Source organism: Ursus americanus, chromosome 1 (genome assembly GCF_024610735.1).
Source record: "Ursus americanus isolate L20-20 chromosome 1, mUrsAme1.1.p, whole genome shotgun sequence".
NCBI classification, from domain to species: domain Eukaryota; kingdom Metazoa; phylum Chordata; class Mammalia; order Carnivora; family Ursidae; genus Ursus; species Ursus americanus.
The window spans coordinates 25131862-25158916 of record NC_142127.1 but is presented as its reverse complement, the minus strand read 5'-3'; the positions used below and the strand labels follow the sequence as shown (position 1 = coordinate 25158916).

Genomic DNA, 27055 nt, shown 5'->3' with positions numbered 1-27055 from the left:
TGGTTAGGGATAATCTTAGTTACCTTGCCACCTTCAGTGCATGAACTGTGATTTGGGGGCAGCATTCTCTTACATGGGGGACATTTTTAAAGAAGGTAAGCTAATCTCTTTTGTTCACAATTATATCTCCAGTGCATAGAACAGTGTCTAACATATTGGATGGATGGATGGATGGATGGATGGATGGATGGATGGATGGCCTGGACTCTGTTCTCTGTAAGTGTGTACTGGGAATGTGAAGTATGTCTAACTTTCAGTGAAGCTTTGTGTTTTCCTATCACTGTCTTTGTGGGAGATTTACCATCGGGAACTATCTTTTCTCTGCAGCCTTTTAAGTTTTTTAAGTGTTTTTTCAAAGTTAAAAACTTCAAGCTGTCATTTTCGTAAAGAAAAACTTCCACCCCAAAACAAAACAATAATAATAATAATAATAATAATAATAACAACCTAAGCAAGCAACCAAGATCCCTGGCAGAAAGGAGATGATGAGTTAATCCCGTTTGTATTTTACCCTTGACCACAGCCATCCTTACATTTCATGTGCACCTGCACACAGTCCACTTTTAATGGTGAACCTCCAGTCCTGTTGGAGCCAGTGTCAATGCCCATTTGTTCAGTGTACTATGCTGACACCCCAAAGGGGAATTACATTTACAGACAATTTCAGAAGCTGAATTAATTAGCATCCTTTTAAATATGTATTTCATTTTGCTTTAGAGAAAAAGGTACTCTAGGTCATGCTGAAGAAAAGGTGAAAAATAGTTCATACTTTTGCCAATTTAAAATTTTTCCCAATGAATTTCTTACATTTGTAGATAGATTCCATTACTTTAGTTTGCTTCCTTTTAAATGATGGTGGAAAGAACATATTTCTCTAACAGTAGCAATAATAAATTCATGTTAGCCCTTATGCCATTTAGCCCAAATGAAGAAATGATGCATATCTGTGTTCCCTGGTGTTTCCTCTAAATTCAGGGCAATGAAGATCTCACACTACAATTCATTGACCCACAGGTGCGCCCAAGTGAAAGAGTTCTCTTACAGTACAAGTCAACTTTGAAGAAAATATTCAAGGATTTTCATGGAAAGGTCGACTTGAGTTTCCTAGATTCACTAAGGTGTTTTGAAATCTGAAGAAAGGGCTAATGTCTTCCATCCAATGAAAGGGAAATTGTCCTGGAAAGGGGCCTCTATCCTGGGGCTGATGTTAGGTGTTTTATCTATGCTTTCTGTGTCTGTTCCCCTGCGTCAAAGGTGGCAGACATCCTCCTGGAGCTGCCAGCCCTCCTGCCCCTGCAGTGTAGGGCCCTTGCCCTGAATCATGGCACAACTCAGAGAATCAACTGAGGTCATCTGTGCTCTGGATTCCTTGTCCTCTAAAATGGCAATATTTCAGCTTTCTCATTCTGTTGTGTTAGTCCTGTCGATGAGAGGAGGAATCACCCATATATGTTACTTAGAAAGGATCAAGCTTAGGTAAAATCTTCCTAAAAAACTGTATCACTTCTTGGATTAAATACAACTGAGAGAAAAAAAAAGATAGTAAAGAGAATAATAATCCTGATGCAATTACCATATCAAACAATAGATCACAGTTTTTGCTTTATATCTAAGGTCTGGTTAGTATACCATAAAGTTTATAATTCAACAGTGTTCAAGTACTATGTCTTCTAACCCTTTACATTCTAACCCGTTGATGGGAAATTATGTTTTCAGTGTCTAAATTTTTATTTTTTCAGATATATGTCATTCATGCTTTCATGTATAGACAAGATAAAGGAAAATGAATAAAACTATAGTATATATTGTAGTCATTATGTGTGTGTACACACACATACACACATACACACACACATATATATGTAATACATATTCCTATATGTGATTGGTATATATAGTAGTCATATGTCTAAGCAGGTGAAATTTGAGGGAGAAAATTGAGGTGAACAGACCCAAGAGTTTCAAATCTGAGCAGAGAAGAGCCAAACCCTCATAAGCATGGCATAGCGGATACTTTGTAAGGTATATTACCTATAAATAATGTCTGTTTTTTGCAATAATGCTTTATTTTTAAAATTTTCTGAGTTTAGAAACAAGCATCTATTTATTGTGAAAAATTTAGGAGCTACAAAAAGAACAGAGAATAAAACAATAAAATAAACCAAAGGTAATTTTATTACCTAAGAGTTAATCACTGTTGCTGTTACTATTTCAGTATGTTTTTCTTTTATATCATATATTCATTCACATATTTAATAGATACTTATGAGCCCTTACTTTGTGCAGGGATATGTCTCTGAACAAACAGACCAGGTTCCTGCTTTCATACTTCTTATTAAACGAGTTTTGTAGCCTGTTTTTTCTTCTTCACACCTCACATTACACCATGCACAATCATTCTGTGATTACTTTTTTAAAATATTTTGTTTATTTATTTGACAGAGAGAGAGAGAGAACAAGCAGGGGGAGCAGCGGAGGGAGAAGGAGAAGCAGACCCCCTGCTGAGCAAGGAGCCCGACGTGGGGCTTGATCCCAGGACCCTGGGACCATGACCTGAGCCAAATGCACACTTAACCGACTGAGCCACCCAGGTGCCCCTGTGATTATTTTTTGAAGGCAAAAATATTCACAGCTACATAATACACCATCATATGAATGCACCAGGACTTACTTAAAGAGTGCCCACTGTTGGCAGGTGGATTACTGCAATTTTTTCACTGTGTTCAATAGCTCTTTAATTCAGACATTTAGATTGTTATTATTTCCTTTGAACAGATTTCTAGAACTGAAAATTAGTTTGAAGAGCACAAATTTTTAAGGCTGTTAGTGCTCATTTCCAAATTGCTTCACAGAAAGCTTATATATACAATAAAGATAGAATAGTTATATATAAACCTGCACACACATGCATATGCTTTTGTATCTGCATATTTCTGATGCAAAGAAGTGTAATATTTCATGACAAGATACATGAAAAAAATGTAATGTTTTCTTCTTTTTAAAAATTTTGTTTTTGTTTTTAAATGATAGATTTGAAATACTATGACTTATTCCATCTTTACAATTCAAGATGTTACAGGGCAGAATGCAGAAACAAAACAAGTAAAGCATTACCATTTAACTAACTGCATCATTCTGGCATTTTAATCTTATGCAAATGCCTTCACCCTTTAACTTGGATTGGATGCTGGCTAAAGTAAATCTTTGCAGCTTGGGTCTTCTTCTATGGCTACTCAAGTCATCCTACTTAACTCCATTGTAGCTCTGAGATAGCGTTCACCATGACCTTCTTGAAGTCTTCAAGTCTTACTTTGATATCCCTTGTTAAGGCAGGCGACAGGCTATTAAAAGTTTTCTCCCTCTAAGCTAACCCAATCTACTAGCAATCTTCAGAACTGTTAAGTCAGTTTATAAAAATATAAAACTGTGTCTCTGCACATTGAAATCATGTTGTTAGAATGGTTTTCGGAGCATTAGTTCCCTGAGGCTAAAGAAGATCCAGCCAATCACTTCCATTAAAAAACAAAATTAGTATGGTATACTAGCAAGATGAGAGGTCAGGCGGCCATAACCATCCTGACTAGTTTACCATTATTTACATATACTATCTTAAGCTGATCACAGACCAAATATTTCAACCATCATTCCAAAAACTGTTCTGTGTTGTCATAATTCGTTGTGAGATGCCAGACAATTGAGTCTTGCCTTCAAAGAAATGAGTAATGGTTCATCCACAATGGAGAGGAAAACATTAGGAAGGAGGGAATAAATTTCCTTTCTCTTAAACTACTTGTCAAACTGATATCTATCTTAATGCTCTTGCTTGACAAAATCCAGAGTTCTTAACAGATATGAGGAGTCCATTTTCAACTGTTAAGAGCATGAAAAACTTTCAGACTATGCTTTCTCATGGCCTATGATCACCAGTCTTTCAATAGGAATATCCTTCCCCTTTATTGCTTTCTGAACACACTGTTGGTAGTACTTGAAAAGTTTGTGTGCAGCTCTCCAGAGCAGAGTCCCTTGAGAAACTTATTGGAAAATCAGGGTTGAAACTCTGGTCATGTTTGCTCGTTTCTGTGCAGACCCATGCTGTTCATGACAGCTGTGCTGCAGTGGTGGTGGCATGCTCTCTATTGCTTTAATTTTAATTCCTTGGTTATATGTGCATTTTAAGATTTTTTTCACTGATTATTTTTGTCTTTGAAATGGCATGAACATTACTTATTCTTTAGGAAATTGATATCGTTCATCAGCAAACCTTTAAACTTGGAACATTTTTGAGGCAGATTTTGAAGGAGTGTATTTAGATATTCTACTTTTCCTTAGTTACTTTGGTTAATTTTTCCAAAATAACCTATTCCACTGGTTTCTCATCTATCAGAATAAAATTTTGCATACTAATGTCTTGAAATTTAACTTCTTTTGTACCTGTTTCACATTTTAAATTTTAGTTAATTGTGCTTTATGCTCTTTTCAGTTAGATTTTTCAGTTTTTATTTCATTCTTAATAAGATTATTTTCCAAAGAACAACACTTTAGTTCAATAATAATTCATTTTTTTCTGTTTCCTAATTGATTGCTTTTTCTTAATTTTATCACTTCTGCCTTCAGATACCTTTTGTTATATTTTGTTATTTAAAAAAATGTTTGTCGAGTTAACTACAAACTCATTTTACTTCCTTTTTAATATTAAAAATATTTAATGCTATGCATTTGCCTCTGAATATATCTTTGGTTGCATACTATTGAATTTGATATTTACTGGACTTTTCCTTAAGACAAAAACAATTGAAGGAAATATTATTTTAATTAACAAGTGACTTGGGCATTTTTTTAATATCTTGTTGTGAATTTCAATTTTTATTACATTTTATTATATCTTATTCAGATCACATTTCTTTATAATTTCTCCTTTTGGGATTTTTCAAAAATCTCTTTGTGACTTTAGTATGTGATTGACAATAACAAATACTATGTGGGATAATTGAAAACAATGTGTACTGTCTGTATTTAGGGTACAGAGCTTGATATATATTTATTAATCAATAATACAAATATGTAAAATATATTTTTTACCTCCACCATAACTTACGAATATTTATCTAAGGTTAAATTTTATGTTCTAATACTAAATATTTGTACATATGCAGATTTCTGAAGAGGAACTGTTAAATGAAAAAAGTAACTTATTCAGGAACTTAAAAGTTAGAGTTTTAAAAAATATAATTAGAAAAATAACAAACTTCAGAATAAGTTCATAAAATAATCTCACTAATTTTAAAAATCATATTACATTATAAGGTTTTGTATTTAGTTTTTATCTCACCATCTGTTAAATCAATAAATGCTAGAGTTTAATTTTTATTATTATATATTACTTTCTAAATCAACTTTCCTTGACATTTGTGCTTTTTCCATCTGTCGATATGGCCTTTGAAATTTATTTTTATATACTTCATACATACACACACATGCATTTATATCTGTCTAAAGATCTTTTTATCTTTCAAAACACATGTATGAAAATCATTTAACAATATAATTATTTATACATATTAACAAGTAAAACTTAAAGAAAGGAAAGAAAAACTAAAAACAAAATTGCACAAAGCTAAAAGATGCAACGTGTGTTTTGTGTTAGGCTGCTTAAGTTATATTCTGGCTCTAAAACTAAAATATTTGTTTTTCCTCCTCTGTGAATGAATATAAAATTATTCTTGATACATAAGGTGCTTGAAAGATGAGAAATAAGAAAATACATGCTATATGCTTAGAACAGCACAGGGCACATCTGACATTTACACATTTTTTTAAAATTAATATTGATGTTAATATGTGAAGATAAGTTAAAAAAATTTTCCCTGTGGAGAATGCTTTAGTTTTTGGAAGTGAATTTAGCAATATTACTTTATATTTTTGTTTACTTTATATCATTACCTAATGTATTTAATTTTAATGCATAAAACAATGTAAAATTCAAAATTATTATTTCAATTATAATTATTCTAAATTTTTCTACAACCCCCAATTAATTTGTCACTCTGTGGTTTATATTTTTACCATTTTGTTTTTAAATTTATGAAGTCATATAGACTGTTAAGTTTACTTGGTCAAATGGAAGTCTCTAGTATTAATAACTAACATTTCAAGACCACTTACTCTATTCTAGGCACTGTTCAAAGCACTTTCAGGGAATTAAGTGATTTAGTCCTCAGTGCAAATCTATGAAAACATGTTACCCAATGCACACAGATGGTACTGGTGGGGCCATGACTTACATCCAGGCCATTTCATTCTAGCATCAACACTTTTCCTTACTATACTGCAGCTGGACAACCAGGTGATCTACCCCAATCTGGTTGTGCAGGTGTCTCTTGCTACCTGACAGTTGGGCTCTAGGTAATTTAACACTGTTTTTATTAATGAAAAGTAACAGATCCTCAGTCTTAGAGCCAGCTAGGAAATTATTCCATCCTCTAGAACATCAGGGATAAAAAATACACCAGGACTCAAACTTGCAGCATTTTCATTTATTAAATCCCCTTAACTCTTGGTGGACCATGGTCCATGGTGCTACTTAACCTACATAGATGGGAGTTTGTCCTTAATGTGAATACAAAATTTCTGATAAATTCTGTGTGAGATATAAATATAAACTTGAGCAAAGTACTTTGCCAAAAGTATATTTAACTATTGTATTCATTTTGTCACTATTGTATTCATTTTGTTGATAAAATCAAGCAGGAATATTTTAAGAACACTTCGTGTGGAAATTCATCTTTAAACTAAATCATCTTGGTAGAGAATAGGAAATATCTACTTAAAATGTGACCATAAACAATTCTTTGTCAATTAAGAATTGATAACACTTGGAACCTCTTTAACTCCTGCGCTTCGAACAGTGCATACAAAAGACAACTTCTCAATAAATGCCCGTGATGTGAATGTGTGAACTGACTGCTAGCTCCTACTACTCCAGCTTTTTAGATTTTATGTCATCTTTGCTTAGACTGCAAATATAGATCCCAGCTTTTTAGAGCTTATTTTGTCTTCCCTTTGTCCCCAGATATAGCTCATCCTTATCTGAGTTAATCCATCTATATTTGAACATATTACAATACGGAGAAATTACTAATTCCTCTACATTAAGAGGGTAACACAAACATTGGGAGAAGTATTGTTCTACGCAACTTGTTTCTTCATTGGTTTTCCAAGTTGACTGGCTGATCTATTTGCTTGGGCCTGGGTCCCATTCTTTTATTCTCATGCTATTTAAGTCCTTTACTTTCTATGTGTTCAGTGGAAGAAAAGCAGAGTTTAAGAGTAGATGAGGAGCTTCACTCCACTGTTAGGATCTCCAAACAAACAAGCAAACAAACCAATATAAAGTTGTTGCTGATCCAGCTGTTTTCCCAGCAAATAAAGCACATTTCTGGTTGTTTTAGATATTAGATTCTGATTTTACCTCAGTACTCTTCCAAATGTGTTTAAAAGGTAAAAGTATCTGCATATGGTTGATCCACCCCTGATTTACAACAAGCTTGACCCAACAATGAAAAAATAGTGGAGGACTGAGTAGAAAAAAGAACTCCAACTAATTCCTAACTTTCTTGATAGGCCCTTAAAATAGCAGTCGTCTTTAGTATTTGAGCTTGAAGTCTAGGTATCAATTACTAACAAATAAGAGGCCTCAGGGCTTCTCAATGACAGTGATTACAAAGGAAGGCTTCTGGAACGTTCTTTCCACCCAACTTTGAAAGGATCAATTTGTTCCTTTTTTGTTTATTCCCTGTCAAAATGCTGATAAGTAATTTCTTTTCAGTTAAATTCCTGCAACTTCATTGAACTTTATAATTCCATATTCTAGTGCCAACGTTGAACCCTCTCAATATGACTATCCAAGTTATGTAATTATGCCAGTTAGCTGAGTTTTCTGCTGTCTTCTGAAGCAAGGCAAACACACTGAAGCATGTGTTCTATCAGATTTGGCATGAGGAGTCTATCTCTAGAAACAAAGAAATCGACCCTTATCTTTATCATCTCTTTTATGATTGGATAAATTTGTTTTCACTGAGTAACCTAATATGATGTACTTATGTCAATTGTGAATCAAGACTTTTATAAATGGAAACAAAAGAGGACAAACATCTGACTCAGTTCAGGAAGATTATATTCTTCTGTAAGTCATATTTGTTCCCCATAAATACAAGGGAATTTTAAAAAATATATTCATAATACATAAATACAAGGGAATTTTAAAAAAATATATTCATCTTTGAAGATTTCAATCATTTATCTCTAAAGTATCCTTTTCTTAATGAAATTAGGTCTCTTCAAAATACTATGGCAGAAAATAAAACACTTGTACCAATATTATTATTAACATTTATTGAGTGCTTACATTGTGCTGAGTGCTGCTACAAATGTCATATGCATAATCTAATTTATGGTTCCAAACAACTCCGTGAGATAGGTACTACTATTACTGGTATTTTCAAGATTATGAAACAGAATATAAGTGGGGTTAAGTGACAGGTTCAAAGTTTATAGAGCTAGTAGGTAACAGAAACCTTCAGCCTCACTCTAGAACCCAGAGTGGGTTCTCATGGAACAATGGTTATGACTCCAGGCTGTGGAGTCAAAATGCTTGGTTTTGAATTCTAATTCTACCAGTTCTTAGCTGTGTAATCTTGGACCACATTGATTAACTTCTCAGTGTCTCATTCACCCAGTAGATGAAATGAAGGTGATGATACACCTCTGTACCTGATAGGGTTATTGACAGGATTAAGGAAGAGAAAACATGTACATTGCTCAGATCATAGCCTACAGCTTGGTAAGTACTCCAAGACACCAATTATTTCTACACCATGCTTCTGCGGCATGGGAGACACAAGAGCTTTGTTCTTACAATATTGTTCATAAATTTGGCCCCCATGTAATGGTCCCTGAGTGAGAATCAAATGATTATCTTCATGCCAAATATTTTAATAGTGGAAAAACTTAGGTTTATTTCAAATTTTACCATATCATCCCAATATTTTCTTACAATAATCACTAGTTCTTAATTAAGTTATAGAAAGGAATGATACAAGATTAGAAATCCACAGAGCCATTGTGAGAGGACTGATCGCATCTCCTTTTTGGCTTTCCCTCCCACTCTCCCATGATCAAATGAGCCCTGTCATCTGAGGTTGCTAGGGCATTGAGAACAGCCATTCAAAGGGGCCACAGTTGGGGACTTTTCCTACAAGGGTGCACCTCAGCACACAGAATGTTGCACACGCATCTTTTACATACTTATCCTTAAACTGTTTATCTGGCGCATCGACAGGCAGCTGGTGGAACAAATAGGAAATCCTAGGAAGCACATTCATTTTTAAAGTGTTAATGCACCCAATCCAAGAGACAGTAATGTGCTTCCATCCGTTAAGATCCCCTTTAATGTTTCGGATTGGAGGGCCATAATCTAAATGAAATGCATTATCCAACCTGGAAGGTATTCCACATCCTAAATATTTAATTGATTTCTCCATCAGGGGAAGATGAGCCTACACGATAAGCAGATCCTGTCTATATCTAAGTGTCCGATTAATAGTGCCTCTAATTTAGGGTAATTTAGGAGTTTACAACTTATAAAATGGCTATTTCTTCCACATTCCTCCCCAAGTACCAGGAGGATTGTGTCTAGATTAATTGCAAACAGCAGACAATCCTCTGTGTATAATGAAAACTCAGAGTCAGCATCATCCAGCCATGCACCTATAATTTGAGATCTCATCTGAATATTTTTCACAAGGGGCTTCACATCCAAAGTAAATTGAAGTGGCAAAGGAGGAAAGTTCTAATTGTTGCATCTCCTTATTAAAAAAGTTTAACAAGTCAAGTTTATTCCTGCTGATTTTTACTTAGTTGGGTCTTAGCTAACTGAGTGAGGAAGATAAATCAAGCCACTTGCAGATTTTCCTAATGGTGCAAAGTTTGGCACCCTGAGGACTGTGGAAATGTCTATTACTACACTTGTAAAGAAGAGAAGTGGAACAAGACTGTGGGTGGCTGGATCCATATGAGTGATTTATTACCCCCGAATCAACTTAGTCATTTCCGGGTAAACACTTAAGTGCCAAAGTTTATGGTCATTTTCAGTTTAAGAAAAGAACAGGGCACATCTTAACATACAGAACAGATACACTATTTGGAGAAATCAGCATTTTTTTCCCCTGAGTTTACTGGCAAACTGTCAAATTGGAGTTTATACATGGAAAGGTGTCATTGAACTTTATGTAAATATGTTTACTTCTGATTTTATGAGGTCCTTTCAATTCTACCTTTTTTTTTAGGGGAAAAAATAACAATCATTTTTTCTGTTAAATTTTATTTTGGGATTTGAGGTCTGAAACGAAATAAATTAAGAATCTAGCGGCCTATCAGGTTTGTCATTTTTTAATGTTGAATTTACCTTTGCTGTGGCCATTTTTCTCTGTATGCTCGAAGAGCCACTTTGTAGATAGCTTCATTTTCCTTCACATACAAATGAAATCAATTTTCTGGGGAAAAATAATCAGCAGAGCTCCTGTTCTCCACAACAAAGAAAATACATTTGTAGACATATTCTGGAAATTTAAATCCCTCAATGCTCTTTTGAGCAAGTCCAAGGAGATTTGAAGACTGACATTTCGTACTTTGCTCTTCCCGAGAGGCATACACATGATCATCTTTACTGAGGTTTTTCCCATCCCTGCTGAATTAATATGCATTTTCGTTAACTAATCTTGAAACAACAGGAATAAAGTTTATCCAGGTCTTTTATACCTCAGAGAACAAAACAAATACTACAAATCTTTAGAGAGAAAGGATATACAAAAGGGCTTGAGGTGAATATTTCAAAGCAAATACTCTTTAAATGATGTGCAAATTATTTCAGCTCTTGAGCATGATTTATGAAAGGGGATTAGCCCACTGAAATAAGAACCAAGTTTAAACTGTTGGGTTTCAAAGTCAAAGATGAGAAGTGGTTACAAGAAAAGAAAAGAGAACGGCGATAATAATTTAGAGGAGGGATTTGTTTTAGTTTTTCTCCTTAACTGACTCACCTTAAATTGTCACCAATTGTTGTTCTTCACTGCAGTAGAAAATACTGCATTTTTCCTCTAATTTTCTACAAAGTTAAGAGTGTAATAATGAAGAAATGATACTAGAATTTCTGTTTCAGCAATAAGATGTCTACTAGCTGTGTAAAAATTAAAATCACAAACTGTGTTAAACAAAACCATTCAATCTGGAAAGGATAGCTCCTAAGAGCCTTGAGTCAGAGAACATTTTTTTTTTTCAATTCACAAGTCATATCTATAATAACACAACATAATACATTCTAGTATTCCAATATGTTCTTCAAGTAATAGTTAAAAGCTTCTTCTAAGACTTATGAAAATGATTGCTTTTATATAATTGTAAAGATTATTAAGTGAGCTCACTTCTTATGATTCTATAATGACCCGCTGTTCTGGAAGGTAAAGGAAATTTTAATGATCCCACTCACATGTGATTAATATCTAACACTTCTTGACTAAAATTCTGGATTCTGTTCAATAAAAACGAGTTAAGCAAAAATTCTATGGGTTCTCCGCCAACCCCTTCTGTGGAATCAGTTATGCCCATTTAAAAATAAGGCATGGAACGTCAAAAACAAACCCAGGTACTGACTAGGGAAAAAAAAGGATTAATCATTCTTATGTAAGATGTCCTGGAGTCATAAAGCTAAATAAGGCAAGTGAATCCAGGCAGTACTAAAATTTTGAGGAAACTCTTTCAATCTGTTTCATTGCTATCCAACACATTTTTAAGACTGGACATTTAGGGGCAAATTTCTGAGGAAGATTCTTACTTGGAAAAGGATTATCACGCCACTTTCGGTTTTCATTTCCTAGAATAGATAAAGACGGACCTGAGAAAACAATGCTTTTGTTTCAGAGACACTCATTGCGACCTCTTCATAGTGAGTAAAGTCTCATACTACGAGAAGGACTAATCAGACTTTATTTTGAATTTGTCCTTTATTTTTTGATGACTAAATGGTGAGCCTACTTTCGTTTTCTTTGCAACTTTTCCTACCAACTTCACTACAGTACAGGCTGGTAGGCCTTGAGTGTTTTGGCAGGCCCAGCAGATAAGCTTACTCTCGGAGTAAAATGGCTAAGCACTGGCTCATTCAGAATTATGACATATAACTCGAAAGACCAGTGGGAAATTAATTCAAGTACCCAAGAACAACATAAAAATAAAAGACATTTAAGCAATAAAATACTATTATTCTTGCATTTAGAGAAGTAGACAAAGAAGACTATATATGAGATTGTATGTTCTCTCCAAAAAGAGGCAAATGGAAAATAAAGGGTAAATAGCATTTCAGATAGACTTTGTACATGAGTATATCCAGGGAATTCATGGATGACATCCAGGGAATTGTTTGGAGCTTTGCTTTCTTGGCTGTTTGTTTTAGCGAGGGTAGTTTATTGTTGGCTTAATTTTTGTTATTGTTGTTTTTGCTTGGCTGGAGCTGTTGACTCAGTTCATGACTTAGGTGTGGCACAGGCAAAAGTAACAAAGAAAGTGTAAGTATTGGTTCTTTCTCAGTCTGCAGTCACCATTTGAAAGAGATCGAAGAGATTAAATAAATATTCATCATCTAAAATCTTTGTCATGGCATGGCCATTATGATATATAACCATATGCGGAGTTATTTTACACGAAGATAGACTAGCTAGCTCTTCTATATAAGTAAGCCTTGTCAAAGTTTCAAAGGCCACTCTCTGGCTCTGAACTTGCAAAACACACTTAAGAGAAATTATTTTTATCTCGATGTGCATGTGAATCAACTGTTAAAATGCAGATTCTGGGGGTGTCTGGGTGGCTCAGTCATTAAGCATCTGTCTTCGACTCAGGTCATGATCCCAGGGTCCTGGGATTGAGCCCACATCAAGCTCCCTGCTCAGTGGGGAACCTGCTTCTCCCTCTCCCCCTCCCTCTGCCTGCTGTTCCCCCACTTGTGCTCTCTCTCTCTGTCAAATAAATAAATAAAATCTTTTTTAAAAAATGCAGATTCTGTTCAGTAGATTTCAGGTGGGGCGTAAGATTCTGTATTTCCTAATAAACTCCCAGATGTTGTTGGTGCTGCTGGTCCATGTACCACATTTCAAGCATCCACATCTAGTAGGATTCTGAAAGAGTGAAATTAAGAGGCAAATTCTGCTGAACTCCTAGGCATCTGAGGTTTTCACCAAACCACAGACGCAGTGGGTATTTGAACACTGCCAAGAATTCTTCTTCCAATATATGTCAAGAAAACCTATCAATATCCCCTCAGAAAGTTCTGGAATCTTTCCCCTTCTCCATTCCCATTGCCTAGTTTCAGCCTGCATTATGTGACTTGGCCCACTGTAATATTTTCCTAATTTATCTCCTTATCTCTTATCTTTCACTCTTTTGTTGTGCTACCTTTCTCTTTGCCATTCTCCACATTTCAACCAAAAATTATTACTTTGTGTATCAGATCTGTTAATGTCTCCTGCCCTCTGCAAATTCTGTCACTAGGCTCCTATTACTTACAGGATGAAATCCAAATTTCCTAGCAGTTCATGCATGACCCTCTGCCAATGTTCCCTGTTCATTTCCAACCTGATCTCCAGTTGTTGCTCTAATGTTTTGTGCACTCCAGGCTCACTAATCTACTGCTGTTCTCCAACAGTGTTCTATAGTTCTTTCTTTCCTGTCTAATATGTATCCATTTTATTTATTCTCTGCCATTCGTTTCTTCTCAATCTGAAAAAAACTCCCAGAGTTTCACAGTAGCATTAAATTCCAGGTACCTTATATTTCTCTTTATTGGCTGCCTTCCTTTCCCTGGCGCTCTTCCCCCCCATCTCCTACCTGTGTTTCCAGGGATCTATTTCCAGAAATATTATGTACACTCACATCCTTGTCTCAGGAACTGCTTCTTGAGCAACCAAAACTAACACCTATCAAGAGGTCAGTGCCTCAGAGGATGCAGAGAGAGGGGAACCTTCTCACACCGTTGGTGGGAATGCAAGCTGGTGTAGCTACGTGGGAAAACAGTGTGGAGGTTCCTCAAAAAAAAAAAAAAAGTTGAAAATAGAGCTACCCTATGACCCAGCGATTGCACTACTATGTATTTACCCCAAAAATAGGCACGTAGTGATTGGAAGGGACACCTACACCCCAATGTTTATAGCAGCTATGTCCACAATAGTAAAACTATGGAAAGAGCCCGGATGTCCATCAACAGATGAATGGATAAAGAAGATGTGGTATATATATATATATATATATATATATATATATGATGGAATATTACTCAGCCATCAAAAAATGAAATCTTGCCATTTGCAACAATGTGGATAGAACTAGAGAGTATTATGCTAAGTGAAATATGTCAATCAGAGAAAGACAATTATCATATGATTTCACTCATATGTGGATTTAAGAAGCAAAACGGGAGCATAGGGGTAGGGAAAGAAAAATAAGATAAGATAAAAACAGAGAAGGAGGCAAACCATAAGGGACTCTTAACTATAGGAAACAAACTGAGGGTTGCTGGAGGGGAGGGGGGTGTGGGGATAGGGTAAGTGGGGGATGGACATTAAGGAGGGCATGGGATGTAATGCGCACTGGGTGTTAACGTAAGACTGAGGAATCACTGAACTCTACCTCTGAAACTAATAATACACTGTATGTAAATTAATTGAATTTAAATCTTGAAGAGAAATATAACTGCCAAGGGGCCTGGAAAAAAAAAAAAGAGGTCACTGCCTCACATGTCAAACTTTCCCTTCATTCCTCATACATAAAATCTGCAATTGGTTTCTTCTCTTCATCTCATTCACTCAGTCATTTATTCACTCATTCACTGAGACTTTACTATGGAACACCACTGTGCTTCAGACTGTGTTCTAGGTACTGGGGATGAGGAGGAGTCATCATATGAAGGCTTATACCCTCAGTCACTTGTAGTCTAATGGAACAGAAAGATCCTGGCTTCAGCAAATGACTGAAGCCTTGCTCAGATAGAACTGCCTCTTCTCGATATCAAATACCCTTAATTCAGATAGAGCAGACATAGAGGGCATCTAGGCATGCTTGGCAGCCTGTCGATGGAGTGTGTTTTAGTGAGACCAGACTTTTAGCATCTTCCAGTTTATTCCTTACAAGTGACTCTCTGGTCATGTGGTTCAGATATTTTTACTCTAGTAAAAACGCCATCTCTCTATCACCAGATGTGTTATGATGTTTGGCTTGATTCTCTCTCTGTATATATATATATAATATTAAAAGTAAATGAAATCTTTTATTGCTGTTAAGTGAAATTACATAACACCCTGTCAAAATCTTACTATTGCACCATTTTACCCTTTATACAAGAATGGAAAGGGCCACTGACACTTGGTGAAGCTTAATCTCTAGAGAATGCCATAACATCGGGCTCACACCTCAGGAATGGCAGAACGGAACATTTATTACCCACAACACTTAAGGAATCCCGTAAGGAAACTGAAGTAAAAGTACTATGATGCCATGAGTCAATAGAATAATGAAAATATTAAAAAATTAAGCCTTTGGTAAATTATGCATTTGTTTAATCTGAGTTTGCTGACTGTTTAAATCAGTGGCAAAGTACATTCTTGCTATATTTCTAAAAAGAAGAACTGAGGGATTTAGAGTACACAAACAAAAGCCATGATAATTTTACTCAGAGTACACTCATTTGGAAATCACTGTATCTAATATTTATATTACAATATAGATCTACAAAGTTCTTGGATATATTTTAGATTCAGTATATGTATTATCATTAGATCTAATACATGTATTAGATCATATACAAATCATGTACATATTTACATATTTATTTTATATTTATGTAAAAAGTATCCATTATATTTATCTGGAAAGTCATTTTCGGGAAACTTAAGAACTTGTCCCAATCTTATAGCTAGCATATCCCAGAGGTAAGAATTGTACTTAAATTTGTGACTCTTAGAAACAAATTTCTAATACAATAACCATACAACCTTTTGAAAAGGGTGCATATAACACCTTTATAAATGTTTGTGTTTAGTCAGATTTTTATAAATAAGCTGACCTTAAAGAAAATTTTTCTCAGAGTCTTCTAAAATGATCAAAAACACAAAAATTATCCAAACTACTATTACTCCTTTTTTGGTACACTAAGAGTTTCTCCTTTTTCTTGCTTCCAGTAGAGCCTTGCAAATTCTGTCAGAGCCCATAGAAGAGCCTAAAGAGTAAGAATGAACCAGAGTTGTTTTCTCAAATAAAATAGGAGCTAGAATACATAAGAGAAAGATGTTGAGAGGACAGTAACTTTAAACAAAGGGACTAGGATTCCTCCTTTCCCCTTCTGCAAGGTCTTAGTCATTTTATCCTCACTGCAGAATAAAGCACTTATTTGTACATGATTTTGTTAGGCACAGTACATGTGACCTGCATGAAACATACCATTGCTTTGAGATTTAAAGTAGTCAGGACAAGGAACAATTTATTATTGTTCCTAAACAAGTTTCATCATGATTTTTAGCACAGAATGAGTAGTATGTTGATATTGGTCATGTGAATATCCTTATTCATTCATTAATTAATTTAACACTATATATTTTTGAATAATCTCAAATATCATCAAGCCACTCTGCTAGCAGCCGATATAAAGGTAAATTAGACAGAGTCCTTTCCAGAGTCTTGCAGACATTCGAAATTAGCTTATTGCAACACACTTTGGTAATTGCAATGATAGAGATATGAACGGAACATTATAAGAAAACCAAAGGAGATCACCTAACTTATCACAGAAATCTGGGATGGTTTTCTGGAGAAGGTGTGCCTCAGCTGAGTCTTAAAGAATGTTAATTTAGCAAAGGAAGACCTGGTTTAAAGATAAGAGTGAGCACATCGTAATGTGTCAGGAATTACAAGCACCATTTCTCTGGAATATAAATCACGGGTCCAGGGTAGTGGGAAAAAACTGAAGAAGGGGATGCAGGTCATAAAGAGCTTTCTATTGAGAATGTTGACTTGAATCATTTCAATGCAGTAATTTGATTAGAAATTGCTCTTAAACTTTGACTTCAATTTTGGAAGACATCATATCTAATGGCACAATCCCAGTCCTTACATTTTCTATTTGGCCATTGCATCTCCCAGTTGGCCTCCACTTTTTTCAGTCAATTAATTTTGTATACAAAAAGGATATATTTATTTATATTAGGAAAGTTGAGTAGCAAGAGTACTTGGCTTCAGGTTCTATTTAAATAATCAAGGAAAAATGAATTGGCAGACTGATTTACCTTTTCCCGAGTAATCCGTGAGACATTTCTTGAAGGAAGCTAAGAGTCCCAATGTTATAAATCACACTTCATTTAATTTGGATTGACACAGCTGGTATTTTTGGACATATCTCATACTTTGTGTGAAAGCAACACCTGATTTTCCTTGCATGGATGTGGGTTTTATGATAAGTAATAAGAAACAAACTTATTTTCCAAGAAAATTTCGGATTATATAACTTTTCCCCCTAAGCATACCATTAGGCCTATTTGGAGCATCCAAATAAGTGCATTAAAAAACAAATTACTTTTTTTTTAGGATTTCGAAAAACAATTAGCATTGCTTTGATACTCCAAAAACAAAAAAGAATAGACCCAATAAATTCTGTACACAAAAAGAGGCGACCATGTGCGTTCAAAAGAATGTTTTTGTCTGCACAGAGATTCACTATAAGAATGCCTTAAATATCATGTTTAGCTAAGATACTTTAAACCTGATATGAAGTAGTGAACAAATATTATATGTTTAACTTTACAAGGAAATGTTAATATATACCGATTCTGGAGTCATAGAATAAATGGAGGGAAACTTTCAGAGGAGATCAAAGAGCACTTTTTATATTGTTTACAATCACAGTAGTGTATTAATGCTAAGGAAATATTGCTCAAGAGTTAGGCCAAAGAGCCCTTTGGGTTTGGCCTATTATTGAAAGAAAGATGCCATTTGACCTAATGAAATCAGAAATTGATTAAATGCAGTTCATCTAAGGGGAAAAATGGTCACGGAGTTACTGCCAGGGTCAGGAAGAGATGGGGTGATCTAGTGCTTGAGTGCTGATAGGGTTAGATAGACTCTCAGAGTAGCTGATGTTACAAGATACATGACAATGGACACCCACAGTTCAGAGGGCAAGATCAACCCCTTAGATGGGAAAGAAGAGATTAATCAGAATATTCTTTGCTCAGCTTATAACTAGGTCCTCTTATCAAATGATTCATGAAGAACTGAATGTTTTGAAGAAACTGTAATCTATGGGTCCCAGGAAAGCTGGGATTGCTGCTAAGTATCTTGGGAACACATGTCAGAACAATTGCTGTAGTCGTGTAGCGCCTCCGTGAAGCCCTGTAACCTTCATGAATAAAACCAGTTTGACAAGGTCATTAGGATGTCTGATTGTCAAGTGTGTGTCTAATCTTTACTGCTTTTTCTCATAATGTTTAAGTCCTCCTGTTTCAGCAACATAAATTTTCATTTAAAATTTTTCATTTTTCCTTCAGTTACAGAAATATTTTGAAATAAAGAACTCCCTTAACCTGTGGAAAATGACCAAGAAAAGAACTGACACTCACCGTTCCTTTGATATCGTTAGTCTTACAACTATAGGGAAAAAAAAATTTTTATTTTCACACTTTTCTTCAATAGTTTATTTTTCTCAGGTGCATACTGACTGAAACCAGTGCCAGGATAGTAATATTGTTTTTAGGGGGAAAAAACAAGAATCAGATGATCAACGATCCTACCCAAATCGAAAACTTTTGTCCCTTAGACAACACAATAACCCATAATACTCTACGTAAATATTACGACTTTTTTGTTGTTTCCAGGTAGGAGATTTTCTGTTCCTTCAGGGCGAGATGTAATTTATTTGTGCAATCTTAATATTGTTTTCATTTTCTTGACAGATGGCTTATTTATCTTATTATTTTCATGCATTGGCAAGATTAGGCTGTTTTATACAAAATTCTTAAGAGGAAGAAACTTTAAAATATGTCTTTATATGGGTCTCCAGAACAGACTTCACAATATGTGCTTTAAACAATTGCTAATTACATATTCATCCAAGAAACTAGTATGACTTTTCCATTTTGGATAGTAATAAACATCTTTACAAATTTCTTTAATTACACTGTTATCAGAAAGACCACAATGGTCACAAGAAAAAATATATTGGCTTTTTGGGAAAAAATAGGAAAATAAAGAGTTATCAGTGTGTGTGTGTGTGTTTTAATTTAAAGAGGTCTTAATGTAACTCATATTCAGAAAATTTGATCTTCAGAAATTTTTAAGCCAGAATTAGAAAATACGTATATTCTTTTATTGAATTATGACCATGAGTAATACTTTGTGGGTGCGTATACTCACTTTTAATTGTGAAACTCTTCAAACATACAGAAAAACAAGAGCATCGCGATAACTCCTATAGATAGCACTTAGATTTATCAAATATTAAGTTTTGGGACAATACCGGACTTAATCTGTCATTACACACATTTTGTACAAAGAACATCTGCCCATGCCAAGGACTCATTTCCCTGCCTACGCTGAAAAATCTCCCTTCCCTGTCCTTCATTCTTTCTTTTACCCAGTATTTTTTTCTGGCTTGGAGGCTCTACATTCCCTCCTTGACATCACTGAGGATTTTCAGGGTCCAGGAGCCTCCTAGCCAAAGCCATTCTGATCATTCTAATTGCTTTGTTGGGGTTGGTACAGGAGTAGGGGAGGAGGAAAAGGGAAAGCAGATGGAAAGCAATGCTACTGGAAAGTTTAGCTCTTAGGGCCAGAGGTGCAACAAACTCAGAACAAGCTGTTCCCTAAAAACAACATTCTAAATGATTGCATAAGTTTCAAGTGTGCTTTTGTGGCTGGTACGCGGTTTCCTTATGAAAGTGTGCTGAGATCTAAGCAACCAGTTTACAACTGGATTTTGAGAACACAGTCTACTTACAGTTGTGGATGGCCAGTGCTATAATTATTTAGATTAGTACAAAAAATAACTGCCTTCTCTATCAGACTTGTTTTCACTTGGCATGATCATGATTACTTTGCAGACAAATTCTTAAACAAAGATATTATTAAAGGTTCACAAGTATTTTCATTTTCTACATTGTATGAATCTCTCATCCCAATTTTTCCATTCCTGTCTTTATCCCTATAGCCCTGTACGTACACCCCTACCACACATATCACTAAGGGGAAATGCAATTGGGAAATCCATACATAAATACTTTTAGGATTTCACCCAGAATATATTTGTTGTTTATGAAAACTTCATTGAAAGACGGCTAAAAGAAAACTCATTTTCTTTCAGTTCTCTTACTTTTTGATTTTATTCTTCTAGTTTATGTGCATTTTGGGGTGTTTATTTACAACGTTAAAAGTGTCAATTTTACATAAAAGTTATCCAAGCTCTCCATGCCTGGATTTTACAGTTTAACACCTGATCAGCGTGTAGTATACCACTTCTAAAGCATAACCCAAATACAAAAATAATTTTAAAAAAACCTGAAAGTGCAAATGAGTGAAGTCACGAGTTTTAGTTGTGTACCTTCAGGTATATCCATTAATGAAAAAGAATGAATACATGAGTGAATGAATAAACTAGAGCTATGCCTAAAGGAATAGTGAAATGACTAGATGCTGAATCCTTTCCATCAACTGGGACTTCTTCATGACCAGCTCTTCTGGGCATAAAAGAATCATGAGTATCTCTTGGCTCCCTTCTATTATTTCCTGGTGTGCTGCTCCCAAGAATGCCCTGGCTGCCATTTTCACCTGGGGAGTCGCCAGGAGAAAGACCAGCTGCTCATATTTAGATTTTTGTAGTTATGACTCCCATATCCAATTCTGGCTCTTTCCCCTTGTTTTCTCTCTACTTGGGGAGAGGGTGTCAACTATATATGCCCTTCTTCATTCTTCTATTAGACACTACCCAAGGCTCATGCCCTATTTTGGTACCATCTGCTTGGGGACACAGGGGATAATAATAAGAGCTCCTACTCATTGAGTGCCAGCTGTGAGCTAAGTATTTACATGTGTAATTTCAAATTCTCATGCTATCCTGCAAGGACACGATTAGACCCATTTTTATAGATCAGCAAAATAAAGCTCAGAAAAATTAAGAAACCTTTCCAAGGTTATCTGATGCAGGATTTATATTTGGGCCTTTCTTCTTTGCCATCAGTGGAAGATACTTCTCTTTCCTTGGAAAAACATGCTAGCATTTTCTTTGATTGACTCTCCACTTTCCATTAACAGCCCTCCCTGGAGAGCTGCTCTCCCACTCTCATCCCATGCTGGTGTCCTGAATTTCCCACAGTGATTTGGCCCTTACTTTGAATTTTCTGGCTTCTTGTCTGTTAGACTCAACTGATATCTTAAAATATCTGATTAGTCCTTAATAATGTTGGCAGGTTAGAATCATATTTTAAAAAGGAAAGTATATTTAAGCACTTAACTTTCACAATTCACTCATTGAGAGTACATGTTTTTTCCCATGTTACCCAGAGAAACTGGACAATGAAATGACCACCTGTTAGCTGCTAATGATGTTCACATGCCTTTAAAAAAAGTAATTCTGGCTTTATCTGTCTACAATCTTGGCGACAAAATTCATGGGAACATCAAGGGCACAGGAAGCCAAAGGCAGCAAACTGACAATAAAGTTTGTGCTTAGACTACTAATAAGGAAGGAGATACTGTGAATCTCTAATTCTACATAATTATTTAATCTCAAGAGGGTAACAATCCATGTTTTAAGAATTTAAGTTTGGGTGTTCAAATCTAGGACTGAGATCAGAGGGGGTTTGATACAGTATATTTCCTACTTAAAAAATATTTTAAAAAGCATCAAATATAAAATATGCCAATCATTATTTCAAATGCATAGTCTAATTTGATATTGTGTGGGTGTGTCAATCATCATGACTTTCAAATGAAAATTGATACATAAATAGTCAAAGAACTTAAAGTAATAGATGGAGTTTAACTGTATTCTACATTGCAAAAAAAAAAAATACTAAGACTTAAAAAGGGCTTACAGCTATAAATATCCACCAAAATATAGAAATGAAGCATTTTCCAAAATTAGGGCTAACGTTAAAGATTAAATGACCCCTTTATTTGAATAGTGAAATCAAACTCCAGAGACATTGGGTTTAGCTCTTTTGCAAATATGTTTTTGGGTCCCTTTTTAAGTTTACTGATGTCTATGTATCTCATTTTTAATGTAATATTTCCATCCAAGTACAAAGTTGATATAAACTAAATTTACCTTTTATTTGTTCACTTCACTGTTGTGTAATGGTTAAAAGCATAGGCTCTAGGGGCGCCTGGGTAGCGCAGTCGTTAAGCGTCTGCCTTCGGCTCAGGGCGTGATCCCGGTGTTATGGGATCGAGCCCCACACCAGGCTCTTCTGCTGTGAGCCTGCTTCTTCCTCTCCCACTCCCCCTGCTTGTGTTCCCTCTCTCGCTGGCTGTCTCTATCTCTGTCAAATAAATAAATAAAATCTTTAAAAAAAAAAAAAAAGCATAGGCTCTAATCTCAAATTGAATGGATTTGAAACTTGTCTCCATAACTTGTCTTTATACAAATGGCCTTAATTCTCCGTGCCTCAGTTTTCACATCTATAAAATAGGTTTCATAGTAGTACCTGATTCGTTGGGTTAGTGGGAGGATTAGGTAAATCAACATAAATGAGAACTTAGAACAAAGCCTGATGAAAAGAAAGTGCTCAATGGTTGCTAGCTGTCATTATTTTTAAACTGCAAAGGAAAAGGTGAATATGAGGTACCTAGAGAAGTAGGTACATTTTAAAATGAGTAGATAAATCATACGCCTCTTCCCTTGTCTCTAGGCAGGATTGAATTTAAGTCCCAAATACACAAATAATTGTTTTTCCCAATCAAAAATAAATTCTAAAGAGGAGTAGCTGGTATTCTATCTGTAGGAACTTTATTCCCCCAGTATCATCCTAAAACATTTCAAGGGACTATCGCTGAACACAGAATCCATTTGCTTCGATGTTTCTCAATCACTTTTACAAATCTTTATTTTCTCCCAAGCTTCAGGCTCTAGAAGCATGTCAAGGTATCCTCCAAACCTCTACTAATCATTCCCTCATATATCCGATTATATATAGACACGACAAAACGTTCATGTAATTAACATTAACGTACTCACGTATATAACATTAACATACTCACTATTGAATTCTAATTCTAAAATCTTACCTTAAATTTGATCCTATATTAAGTAAAGGGGAACGATGACCAGGAATTAAAGGGAAACATTTAAATGAGATAACTCCAAACTGTACCACCTTATGGAACAATCTTTTAAAATGGTATTGCTAACTCTCCACAAAAAACTTAATTTGTAAAGCACCATACAGATTAAGACATTAACATTGATCATTTTAACTCCAACTTAACACAACTGGCTAGCTAAATATGTTTCTAGCAGTTGCTGAAATTATGGTATGAGTTTTTGAATAATGACTTAATTTTGGTTTTTTGTTTTTTAAAGATTTTATTTATTTATTTATTTATTTCACAGAGATAGAGACAGCCAGCGAGAGAGGGAACACAAGCAGGGGGAGTAGGAGAGGAAGAAGGAGGCTCATAGCGGAGGAGCCGGATGTGGGACTCGATCGCAGAACGCTGGGATCACGCCCTGAGCCGAAGGCAGACGCTTAACCGCTGTGCCACCAAGGCGCCCCAATGACTTAATTTTGAAAGGGTGCTTCTACTCAAAGTTGTCATGCTATTTCTAGATTTTTAAGATCCCAATAATGTAGCTCTGGAAGATATCTAAATATCTAAATAGCTTCTCTCTTCCTTGTCATATGCGTGTGAGAGTGCATCTATGCTTATATATACATATATACATATATATGTATATATTTATATAGTCTTCCCTAATGCACACAGATTTATGCATATACGCATATATCATTTAGCACACATGCTCATGTACATGTGTAGATATTCTGTTAGAAGCCCTTCTCTACTTATGGAGTTCACTTTAATTCAAATAGCTAGAATGTAACTATACTGATCATAGATCAGAGGGAGATGGCAGAAAAAATAGTGATTCAGATTGAAGGTAGGTGATCCAGGAAAGGTACTGTAATTTTTGAGACTTTGGGAAATTGGTTTACTTTGATTTTGGAGACACCTGCTTTGATTTCGGAGATACCTTTCAGGAGGCTGAAACCCAAACCAACTGTGAGATAAGTGTGACACCTTTTCATAATCTTTTGTTGAGGAAGAAGCAGGTTGGGCAAGGTTGAGAGATATACTCAAGATCACTGTACGGTGAGATTGGTCCTTTTTACTCCAAACTCACTTCTTTCAGAATATTTTAACTTGATGTGACCCTGGAAAACATATAATTCATAACCCACATTTCTAAATCTTTCTGGTGGTCTGAAAGTGTGGAAAGTTGCATAGCTTGTTGGTTTAAGTTGGGCCAACTGTGGCGGTCACTCATACATCTTTTAATGTATGGAAATCAAATAGTCAGCATACCAACGTTTAGAGACGCTTGACATTTCCCACTTTCAAAATCAATCACCAATCCGAACACCATGGCTATTACTCACAGATTCAGAGGTTTGCTGTAAGCAGAGACCATGACCTTGGAACAATTATTTTCTCAAAAGGCATTACCAACAATGACGCGAGCAAAGCACCCAGACTGCCCTCCAGCATATGAATCCCTGGCCAGGAAATGGCTACGAATCTTCCATGAGTAGTATGAGTTTGGCTCAAATCTTATTTCGATGCATTTATATTTCATAAGCATTGCATTTAGACAAAGTTAAAATCAGCAAGTAAAAAAAAATAAAATACTTACTTAAAGATTTTCTGTGCTCTGGTTTCTGTTCTTTTGTATCATTATCGTAGTGACTTAGTAACTCAGTACTGGAGGATCTCTGGATTTTGAATAATTCCAGGTTTCTCGATGAACCACTTGGATCCTTTGGCTGGAAATAACAAACAGTTAGAGTGAATAATTTTACAAGGGAAGAAAGGATTCACCAAATAACTTAGTGATCTATTTTGATGTTAATTTTAAATTGAAGACTGAACTAAGGTAATTATTTTAGGACAGGGCCTCTATGCTAAGCTCAATACTCAAATTTAATATATATATATATATATATAATAAGTTTTATATATATATATATATATAAAATAAAACTTAACTGAACACTGTGCATTACCCCAAGCACTCCACAAGTATTAACTCAATTAATCATCACAGTAATCCTATGAGGTAGATATCATTATTACCCCTACTTTCCAGACAAGAAAACTGAAGCCAAAAGAGATAAGTAATTTGCCTTAGGCCACACAGCTAGTAAAGGATGGAACCGGGATTCAAACTCAGGCAGTATGACTCCAGAGCCCACTCTTAATGACAACAAACTCTGTGTGTGGGTGGGTGGATATGGGTGTGAGCACTCAAGCATGCCTGGATGAGGGGACTATATGGTTGATGGAGAAAAGTCAATTTGTTATTTTTTAAAGTTTTAGTCCTAAAATGATATAAAGGAAGACTGCAATTAAATAGAAATAAAATCAGAAAATTCAGTGTTTTCCTATTGTATACCTTATTAAGAGCTCCAAGAATAGGTTTTCCTCAAGATTTTGTGAATATTAGTGTCCAAAAATTAGATGTTTGGTCTAGAATCAGTATATAATGGCAGTTTTAAATAATTTGATTCTTTAAAAATATACTCTGAATGTATGATTGAGGGTAATTTCATGAGGTTTTAGATACATAATTTTCATGAGAAGAACAATCTAGCTTCACTGGAAGAACAATGAAAATCAGTATAAAGGATTATTATTTACTGCTATTATAACAGTGAGTATGGGCTTAAATACACTGATATTTATTTTCAAGAATATGTATTACAGACAACATAAACTGAAAATGTGAAAATTCAGTAGTCATTAAGTGCTTGTGTGCTTTTTCCAGCTTCTAGTAAATGAATGTCCATGTTATTTCAGGGGGAAAAAATGAACGCACTGTGTTTTTCATTTGAGAGAGAGAAATCAAATGACATTTAGCTACGAATCACGTCTGTTGAAACGGTTTTTAGTGGACTTTATTTAAACTTAAAATACCTTAATATCTCTTGATCTATAGGATCCATTTAAATGTGTGTGTTATATGCCTAAGCAACACAATTTAAGTGACAACATTTTAATTAATAAAGGTAGCAGCCAAAACAAATACATACCAATCTGTCAATTGCATTTTTGATAGCGTGGAACCAATCCAATATGATGAAGTCAATATCTGACTGTAGAAGGAACTCATTTCCTGATACTGTTGTGATCTGAAAAAAAATCGACAGGTAAGCAAACCATATAAAATAGATCTTTTACATTAAAAAAATGGAGATATATATCTCCAAGATATATATATGTGTGTGTATATATATATATATGTTGTTTTATATATATATATATATATATATATAGTTTAAAAAACACACTTCAATACACCAAAATATTTTCTTATATTCCAGTAATTGTCTTTCTGGGAACTGGGAGACCAGGATCATTTTGAACTGCTCTCTATAAACTGTTTTCTCATGTCATAACAAATAATTATTGTTTTAATAATAGAACGATTAACTCAGAGTAGGACTAAAGCTGAATTACTCCAACTCAAGGAGAAGCAAGTCAGGAAGTTCAGAATGCTGCAGACAGTACCCACTTAAGTCAGAACCTCAGAAAAATGCACCCGGGTGTGTCAGAATTCATTCTGCGCTTTGGCTCTTTCCTGTTTGTCTTTTTCAAATCTAATAGTATCTCTATATTTGATTTCCTTTTATGGAGGGCTGTAAAACAGATTATTTACCAAAGAGACTAATGCAGACTTTTTCAAAAGGTCATTCAAATG

At 35.1% G+C, this 27055-nt stretch overlaps 1 protein-coding gene across 1 annotated transcript in view; it reads right to left on the bottom strand.

The window, feature by feature from the left end:
- ARHGAP15 (Rho GTPase activating protein 15) overlaps positions 1–27055 on the bottom strand; it is a 597544-nt gene that overhangs the window by 274119 nt on the left and 296370 nt on the right. Inside the window, exons 7-8 of the mRNA XM_045782563.2 lie at positions 26388–26486; positions 24992–25121 (exon numbers count right to left, since the gene is read on the bottom strand). Coding sequence (XP_045638519.1) covers positions 24992–25121; positions 26388–26486 — 229 coding nt within the window. The remainder of the gene's footprint in view (positions 1–24991; positions 25122–26387; positions 26487–27055) is intronic.